The sequence below is a fragment of the Microtus ochrogaster genome, chromosome 7, assembly GCF_000317375.1.
Source record: "Microtus ochrogaster isolate Prairie Vole_2 chromosome 7, MicOch1.0, whole genome shotgun sequence".
Lineage (NCBI taxonomy): Eukaryota > Metazoa > Chordata > Mammalia > Rodentia > Cricetidae > Microtus > Microtus ochrogaster.
The window spans coordinates 32,867,428-32,877,550 of NC_022014.1; the positions used below are offsets into that span (position 1 = coordinate 32,867,428).

General features: G+C 45.9%; 1 protein-coding gene across 1 annotated transcript in view; it reads left to right on the forward strand.

The window, feature by feature from the left end:
- Positions 1–10,123, forward strand: part of Dnah9 (dynein axonemal heavy chain 9) — a 333,793-nt gene that overhangs the window by 303,359 nt on the left and 20,311 nt on the right. The window contains exons 62-63 of the mRNA XM_005349858.2: positions 2,992–3,119; positions 7,583–7,810. Of these exons, the coding sequence (XP_005349915.1) occupies positions 2,992–3,119; positions 7,583–7,810 (356 nt within the window). The remainder of the gene's footprint in view (positions 1–2,991; positions 3,120–7,582; positions 7,811–10,123) is intronic.

Below are 10,123 nucleotides of genomic sequence, written 5' to 3' on the forward strand. Positions count from 1 at the left end.
TCCTGAGTTCAATTTCCAGCAACCACATGGTGGCTCACAACCATCTGTAATGAGGTCTGGTGCCTTCTTCTGGCCAGCAGGCATACACACAGACAGAATGTTGTATACATAATAAATAAATATTAAAAAAATAAAAATAAAAAAACAGACGGGGGATGACATACATGAAAAGCTTTTTCCAATAACGTTGAAGCAGAAGGCCACGAGCTTGTGGCAGCACCAGTTCACCAAAGGCATTCATTAATTTTCTCTTTTACTAACTTTTGGGTTCAAATAAAGTTAAGGTGTCTAAAAGTTCCAAAATGAAGGCATAGAAGGAAACAGTGGAGGTGAAGATCTTATGAGATCATGGTTCAAGTTCAGCAATATTGGGTACATATTAAACTAAACCAAAATGGTAAAGGTGAAGATAAGGGGAGAAATGGAGGAAGCATTAACCTGGAAAGTTGGATTGAAGAAGAGTAATAGGTGGAGAGGAAGAAGGATGGAACCTGGGAGTCAGCTGTGATAGTCGTGAGACTGTAAGAATAACAGCTTAGCCATGCAACCATTCTCAATGTTGGTAACATCCTGAGTGCATCCCTAGCGAGGGTAGCAGCAATGGTGCCAAGGTCAGTTCTCTACGGTTGAAGAAAATAAGGAAGGCAGGTGTTAGCCAACTCATCGGCATTAATGACAATGATGAAACAGAAATCAAGTCAAGCCCTTCATAAAAGTTCGTCTCGCCAGAAATCTGGTAGGAAGCACAGAACACAAAAGATAGTCACCAAAAGGCACATGTATCAGAAGAGGGGGCTTTTTCTAGCAAGTAGCAAGAGAATTCTAGAAAACCGTTCCCCTGTCTCAGAACACTGTAGGTATATGGCCCTTGAGAGTGGCCTCCTGGAGCTGTGGGATCCTCACAGCGTCAGTAGGGAGATGGAGCACTGCAGAAGATAAACGGGCTCTACAGTCCTTGGAGGTGGCATAGCCATCTAGAGAGGCAGACAGGTCAGAAATAGGAAAGCAGGTCACGCACAGTAAGGCGAGCATGGAAGTCATCTCACAAGCACTATGAACGTGAACCTTATAGGAACATCAATACCTCAGGGCACTTTCTAATAACCTACATGGTACCTATGGGCCTCACAGCGGTGAAGGAAGAGACTCCAGAAACTCACCCCGCATACCACAAGGCTCATGTCTGATATAGTCGGCTGAGTGTGGGGTAAAAAGAGCCCTGTCAATTGTCCCCCTTCCTACCACTTACAAGATCCCTTTCTTTTTTGTCACACCAGGATTGATGCATATTGGCCCAAGCTGGCTCTGCAGTGCCAGGCTTTGTCTCGCCACGACCCCTCCAGTCTGTCGTTTTCCGACTAATCTTTATTAAGCACCTCTCTCCCCATATCCTTCTCCAGCGAATAAAGGAAATAAAATAGGTTCCTTTGTGAGCGAACAAACATCACGGGTGCCATCTAATAATCCCCACACCTTTTAGCCTGGTGTTTGCTCTGGAATTAGGTGTTTATCTCCCCAGTCCTAAAGCTGACATCAAATGCTTGCCAGCGAGGATTTATTGTGTTTAATAAAGGTATTTCTTGGGTTCATCTCGGTCAAATCTATGGTGACTATTTCTCAATATAAAAAGTCATCATCCTACTTGTATCCAGTTGAAAGAGAGTCCACATGCTTTTTAGTGTTTAAAAGGGCTACCCAATATAAACTGTTTTCTCCTCAAAGCTTTCTTGCATGAGTATCAAATTATATCTATAATTTTAGCTCTTCTGGAAGTAAAATATTTTTGTACAGCTTTGTATTCCTTTTCTTTTTTAACTTATCCCCATCCATTTTACCTTCCCAGGAAAATTGTTCAATGATTCCTTTGTGATAGTGCACAGTTTTATGGTCCTTTTATGTAAAGAATGACATATACCTTTCGCAAGCTTTATTGGATTGTGCTAACAGTTAATGTGTAAACAGAATTGGTCCCCTATATTAAGGTCATTTTTTAGGTTCAGTTTTCTTTGGGCTTGAAGAGCAACTCCGTGGCATTGGTCTTGCTTCTGTGGTGTGGCTATGATGGTTTATTATTATTATTGTATCTTGTTTCCTACACTAATAGCACAATATAACATTCACACCAATCCCTGTCCTTGTTTTCTCTCTTTCTTCGCTCCCCTTTCGTATACGCAAGGATGACACAATGCTTCCTATGTATTGCGAATAGTGAAGGAGGAGGTTGGTAGAGGGGAATTCGGTGCTGACTAAATTCTGCCCACACCTCCCTGCAAAGTCCCAAAGAAGACTGGATCTATTCAGAAGACAAAGGAAATTAGAACACAGATACACGCCTACCCTTTACCTTTTCTATCTCAGCACTTTGTGGACTCATGCCCACTCTTCACGTAGGGACTGCGTAAGAGAACATCAACAACCCCAAACGATTCCTGAGGGTTAACAGATGAAGCAGGGGTGGGGTGATCTGGAAAAGTGGACAGATGTTTCCTTTTATCTGAGATTGCACATCTGAAATATTTAGCCTCCTATGAAGAGAAAGAAAATATGAGGCTTGGGTCTGGGTGACGTGTTAATCTAATTAATCTTATCAATAAAAAGCCAGGAGCCAGATATCAGGGTAAAACCTGGAAGATAAGAGTACCAGGAGCAGCCGCCAATTGCTTCCTACCTGTCTCCTTCCTGCATCCAAAAAAAAAAAAAAAAAAAAAGCTGAGATCCTGTCTACACCCTACCTTATTCTTCCTGTCTCCACCTGCTGAGTGCTGGAATTAAAGGTGTGCGCCACCACTGCCCAGCTTCTATGGTTAACTAGTGGCTAGCTCTGCCCTCTGATCTCCAGCCAAGCTTTATTTGTCAGAACACACAATATCCCACAGCATCCGGGTCTAGGCATACCCAGGCTTGAGGATGACAACTGGGGGAACTTCTTAGGAAAAGCAGCATGGATGCTTAGACTCAATAAACGACACTAACACTCCCATGGTTTTTTAGGAAGAAAACTCGGATATACGTTCAACAATCGGAACTTCCACAACGTGTCTCTGGGGCAAGGACAAGAGGTGGTTGCCGAGGCTGCCCTGGACCTGGCAGCCAAGAAAGGTCACTGGGTGATTCTGCAGGTACAACCCCTCTGCCCGGATCTGGATCTCTGTTGTCTTTGTGTCTGTTTAGGCTGCAGCCCTTAGACTCTGGGCTTCCTGTGCCCTCTGACCCCCTTACCCATCTGTTCCTCCATGTCATTTTCCCCTTGACTTCCGGCCTTTCTCTAACTCTGCGGTCTCACGCCTCTTCCCAAGGCCTCCTCCGAGGACTCTTCTTCCCCACACCTACTCGACCACGTCCCAAACAGTTCCGAGTTCCACTCACAGAAGGAAGTAGATTCCACTCTGATACAAGCTCAAGAAATTAGCATTTGATTAAGGCCATAGCAGGTGGACACTTTTAGAGACCAATCTCCTCCTGTGAATGTCATTTTCCTCTGTGTTCTTTATTCATTGTGTGATAAGTTCTAAGTTACCTGAAGACTAAAAGCCAGCTCCTTCATTGGGAGCTCACACTGGTATCTGAAAACGTGGAAACCAATGCTGTGCTTCCACGGGAACAAGGGTGAGAGGAAAAAGCCATCGTTCTCCGGAAACCTGTCCCCCATGCAGCTCATTTAGAAGCTGTGGCTGAATCAGAACAAACAGCGCATTGTACTTCTCTCTGTGAACCCTCTTCACTCAGTCCTATCAGGGCAAACATTGGCATGCTGACTGATTCGTTATGACATATTCTTCACCAGATTTCCTTAGAGAAAATGCTGTTTCTTATTTACCTTGGCCCTCAAGATCACTGCCTTAAGCTGCTCAGCAGAAGCCTATATGGGGGAGGAGGAGAGAGAGGATCACATGGTTAAGAGTGCTTGCTTTTCAGAGGACCAGGGGTCCATTCTAGCACCTATGGCAGGTGCCTGTGACAGCCACCTCTTCTGGACTCGGTAGTCACCTGTTTACATATATACATACTCTCTCTCTCTCTCTTCCTCTCTCTTCCTCTCTCTCTCTCTCTCTCTCTCTCACACACACACACACACACACACACACACACATACACGTACACAAAATAAATAAATCATTTTTTAGAAAGCCTATTAGGTATGAGACAATAGCAAGAGAGTAGCAGGGAGGGTAAATATGATTAAAATATATAACGTGCATTTTGCAGACCTGTTGGGTGGCAGAATTAATGAGGAAACTAAAGGAAGGATAGCAGTAGAATCCAGCCACCCACCCATCCTGACTTCATTACCAAAAGCTTCATCAGTTCCCTGATTACTCCCCCACATCTTGCTGCTGCTTTTTCTTAATCATCCTTTTATTTATGGGGCGCCCGGCTGCTGAGAGAGCTGCCGTTCCCTGAAACTCCTTTTTCGGGAACAGTGGGAATCCCAAGAGAAACCCTGCCAGCAGCTGGAGTCTCTGCTTCCTCCAGGGGCCCAGAGATACAACCCCCTTGTTTGCAGACTCATCTGCCTGCCCTGCTCCTGGCCAACTGTGACTAAAGAAACCCAGCCAGCTGCCGTGGAAGTCAGAGTCTGTTTCTGAAACTGTGGTTCTGCCTCCAACAAGGTTCCCTGGGCAGGGAGCTGAGTTTCCCTCCTTAGCACCCACCGGCTACCAGTACCCCCACAGTCACCGCAGTATCTGGACACTCTCAGAGTCTGAGCTCACTACTCCACCCTGAATCCCAGGGGATGGCCATCTCCATGGAAACTTGTTTCTCTGGATGAGACCGAGTGATCTGAAGGCTCTCCTTTTCCTCTTTTTTTCTTAAAAAAAAAAAAATATTTATTTATTTATTATGTATACAATATTCTGTCTGTGTATATGCCTGCAGGCCAGAAGAGGGTACCAGACCCCATTCCAGATGGCTGTGAGCCACCATGTGGTTGCTGGGAATTGAACTCAGGATCTTTGGTAGAGCAGGCAATGCTCTTAACCTCTGAGCCATCTCCCCAGCCCTCTCCTTTTCCTCTTGAGTGAAACGCCGGGAGTCTTGACCAAACATGACATGTCTAAACTACAGAGTAGGGTGGAAGAAAAGGACCCCTCAAAACACTTATCTTCCCAAGACTCCTAGGAATTTTGGTTTAACTGTTTACCTGGTGTTACCAAGCATGGTGACATGCGCATGCAACCCCAGCAGCCAGGTGGAAGAAGCAGGAGGATCTTGAGTTTGAGGCCAATCTGGGCTACCTATGAGGTTCCTGGCCAGCACAGGCTGTGTAGTGAGAACCTTGTTTCAATGCCCCACCCCCCAAAAGGTTCCTGGAAGAGGAAAAACCATTGCAGTCATTCCTCTTTCAAAACTGGAAAACTGCATAACAATAACCTTTTCGGGAAGAGTTTGGCATCAACGGTCAAGTGCTTCTGAGAACTTGTGACTCTGAACTCTCGTTCCAACCCCTGTTCCCAATGACTGTCCTATACCATGTCATACTGGGAAAAGCTGCCTGAGCTCCCAACCCAAGAACAGCAAGTGATCTTCTCCCTAGGCTCCCTGCCTGGCTTCCTAGGACCTTGGGACCAGCCAAGACTCAGGAGGTCTCCACTCTTCCTGGCTATAATAGCTGTGGGTTGAGTTTCCCCAGTTCTGGAAGTCCCAGGGATCTTTGAATACTCCCCAGAGTTCCCTCCATAGGAAACGGGTCTTCCTCCCAGGCCTGCCCTGCTCTGTCCTGAGGTACCTGCAGGATCACTCACTGCTAGCTTGCTGGCATTGCCACCTAACAGCAACCTTGGCTCTCCAGAAAGCCCACTGAACTCTGCTTCGCTCACATGATTCTAAATGGACTCCTTAACAAATTTTCATTTCACTCTCTGCTACGGACCTTCACAGAGCCGTTTCCAGTATAAAGAGCCTTTCAAATTCCTTGCCTATGGGGCTATGCAGGCACTCCGAAATAAGTGTGGCAAACACGATCATTACTTCTCTTTCTATAGAAAAGAAAGCAGCATTCAGAGGCCAAATTACTGTGGTCCTCAGACTGTGCTCAGTGCTGATCTATGTATTTAAGACTCTGTAAGGCTGCTTGCTCAAATATCGATTGAGGAGCCTTTATCTGTTCATCATAATGAGACACTGCAATGATGCCAAGGGACCTGCTTACTAAAGGGAAGGCGCTTACCCCAAAGGAGTGTGAAGAACTAAGTGCTGATCTCGATAAAAGACAGGAAAGAGATTTGGGAGCAAAAGACATGCTCAAAAGCTGGACAGAGAAGCCTAGGATGAGCATAGAGACCCTCGTGGGCCTTTGAAAGCAGTGTCCCCCTGTGTTTTAGGGAGATAATTTGGGTGGCAATTAGGCGAATGTTTTGGTGAAGAGAAGGCAGGTAGAGAGAGCTTGAATCGGTGCCTTTCAAACTTGAACGTGCATACACCTTGCTGGAGGGTCCCATTAATATGCGATGATTCAGTAAGTCTGAGTGGGGCCTCAGATTCTGTTTCTTCCCAGCTCCCAGGTACTGCAGCAACGTTCATCCCTTTTCATTCTCTGGGGCTCAAATAATCCAGGCAGCAGGCAGTGGAGAATCAGACTGAAAACATAATTGGGTTTTAGACTCAAACACAGTCCCTGTACCCAGAGTGTGGTAGCATCAGAGAGCTTATTGGAAATACAAATGGCCGGGCTTCCCTGTAGCTATTGAATCAGAAGCTGTACGGAAGGGCCAGCAATCAGTGCTTGAAGCCGTCCTCCAGGGGATCCCTGTGCAGTCAAGTCTGAGAAGACAATACTAGAAGATTTATGATTATCAAAGGACAGCGTTCAACTGGACGATGCAGGAGGTCACCATTGCTGGTATCTTTCTGTGCTGTGATTTTAGATATGGCTGTCACTGAGGGCTCTGCGTTACACGACAGTCAGGGTGAACATAATTCCACTGAATGTTTAGAATGTATGTTACAGGTCTAGGGCACAGCTAAATGATAAAGAACTTGCCTGGCTTGCGTGAGACTGGTGTTGAAGCCCTAGAACCACCCAACACAAATAACTGCACTCAAAAGTAACCAAGGTGATAACTTTTACATTGTGCCTATTTTATTGCATCTTTTTAAAAAAAATTTCTTCAAGTTAAACCCAAACAATGACAACCCCCATAGTCATGCTAATACCCCCTAGACAAAGAACGATAGGTAACTAATCACTGGTGAGAGAGAGAGAAATAGTGTTCTCCAGGGACAAGTCCCCAGTACTGAGTGGTCTGCCTTGAAATCATGTACACACAAGCAACACTAAACAGAGTCGGCAGCTTGTATTTATATCTATACATTTGTATAAATGTATATGTGTGTGTAACAACAATAATCATAGAAAAAGGTCGTGAATTTGAGAGGGAGTCTTGGAGATGGTACAAAAGGGATTGGAAGGAGGGAAGGGAAGGGGAAAATGATGTGGTTATATCTTGACTAAAATTTAAAAATTACAAAAAAAATGAAGCTAATAAAAGGTGAGGTGGTCCCTCTAGCTACCCACCTGATGACTGTACACTGCTAATAGATGTAAGTATATGTCTACTGCAGGATCTTTCCTTCCCAACAGAACATCCACCTGGTGGCCAAGTGGCTCGGTACCCTAGAGAAGAAGCTCGAAGAGCTCAGCGAGGAAAGTCACCCAGACTTCAGAGTCTTCATCAGTGCTGAGCCTGCACCCTCCCCTGAGGGCCACATCATTCCCCAGGGCATTCTGGAAAACTCTATCAAGATCACCAATGAGCCCCCTACGGGCATGCATGCCAACTTGCACAAAGCCCTGGATAACTTCACTCAGGTACTGTCTGGGAGGGACGGGTAAAGAGTACCCCACCCCACAAGGGGCCAATTCCAAGCCCAGTGGGAAAAAAAGTGTATGCCAAAAAGTGTGTGCCAGGGACTGCCGATCAGCATTGACAGATGTGGGCCAATGTGCACCCTCTGGCACTGACTGGTACCCAGTGCCCACTAAGTATATCCCAGCTCTCAGTTTCTAGATGTAGCTCAGGCTGCTGGGGTTAGGGCCTTTCTTATATAAGAGGGGGAAATTTCATGTTAACTAATATTTCAAAGTAAAAAGGGGCTAGTTGCTATGCTTCTAGTTGATAGGAAACAGAATCCCATCGTCAAGCAGGAGAATGATGCTCCATTCAGCTATTTATTATCTCTGGCGAGTTCCATCCACCCTCCATCTTAAGGGACCAAATAATCTAGGTGTTGTGCAGTGGGAAGCTGGGCTTGGACTGTATCCAAAAGTTATACTCATAAAATGTGGTCTCTGGATCAGGAGCAGCACCTGAGGGAGTCAATTGCAATACAAACGCCAGGTTCCCACTCCAGAAAATGAGACTCACACAGAGTCAGGCTTGAGAGCACTGTCCTCTGGAGAGACTCGGAATACCAAGGCAGAGGGCTCGGGAACATTACCACAATTCTCATTACTTGGAATCTGAGACTCATGCTGCAGAGGCGTTTTTTAAAACCTAGGCAAGAAAAAAAATGACATAAAAGTCGAAGAAAAACTGTACTGTGGGATGAACAATGACGAAAAGGAAAGAAGGGGAGAACAAGAGAGGATAGGAGAAGACACAATAGCACGTGTCTGTCATCTGCAGTGTGTGTGTGTGTGTGTGTGTGTGTGTGTGTGTGTGTGTGTGTGTGTGTAGGCAGAGGGAAGGGCAGGGTCTCTGAAGAGGGAAAAGAGACACAAGAGAGGGCAGTGACAGGAGAGTATGGGAAAATAAAATCATATGCATATGAAAGTATCATAATAAGACCTATAATTTTGTTTGCTAACCAAAAAGGTTAATTTAAAAAAATCTAAAGCCAGGCCCATGGGTGAGTGAACCCTTATGTGCAGTGTGTGCAGCTCAGGCCTCTTCTAGCCTCTCAGGAAGACACCATTTCTCATTGCTTCTCCCTGGGGAAGGGAAATACCTGAAGATGTTCATCACAGGAAGGTAGGGACGAGGGGCCAGAGAAGTTTCATCAGAGAGGTCTTTCTCTCTGACGCTACCAGTGAGTCTCTGGTTTCCAGTCATGCTAACACACAGGTCACATCCAGGAACCTTAAGTGGGCCATCCCACACTGCTAGTCCCCAGCTAGTCCATATTAACCACCTGTGTTACTAGCCCTTTGGGCCTGGTTTAACTTACAACACGGTGAAAACAGTGGCAGAGTCTCCAAAGGTTTCGTTGACACCATGTTACAACCACAGCATGGAAGTCACGGAGTCTGAAGAAGGAAGCTTGCACAAAGGCCTGAAACTCAAAACTTGTCCATCCTCCTTTCTCATGTCTTCCTCCCACCTACCTCCAACACCTGATATCACCCAACAGTGAGGAGCACCACGAGGGGTTGTAGCATTATTTTAGCTTGAAATTTTGGGTAAAAAAAAAATACCCTGGCCACTCCTAGCCAGGGGTATTTGCCTTACTTTCCCCAGGTAATTAATTAAATTCCTAAGTACTCCTGGGTGCCAAGTACAAAGGTCAAACATCTAACGTTTCTATCGTTACTATTCTATGTATGGGGAACATACAGGCTTACACCTAAACCCAAACAGAGAAGCCTTGCCCTCATAAGTGTGGGGTTGGACAGCAACACCAGCATGTAGTGCCTGTGAGCCTTGCACTGAAAATGGTAGCGATGGGAAATTTTATGTCTTGTTTTACGCAGCCTTATTTTTTTTTTTAACTTAGAAGTCGGAGTATAGGGCAACTACATCACATGAACAAGGCTCTGGGTTCAATCCCCAGTACAAGAAGGGGCAGGGAGAGAGGTTGGAAGAGGATGGAAGTGGCAGTGGGGACCGTCAGAAGGGGAAAGCAGTAGAATGTGCTGATCTGGCTCTAGACCCACAGGCCCAGCAGCCAGCCATTCTCCGCTGCCCTGCCATGAGGGGCTTGGACAGTTGGGAGGTGGTAGATCTCACCTGCTGTACTTCCTTATCATGAAATATACCTGGTCCCCTCTTCACAACCAGGCTGTGGGACATGGTCTCCTCTTCACAGCTAGGCTGTGGGACATGGTCTCCTCTTCACAGCCAGGCTGTGGGACATGGTCTCCTCTTTACAGCCAGGCTGTGGGACATGGTCTCCTCTTCACAGC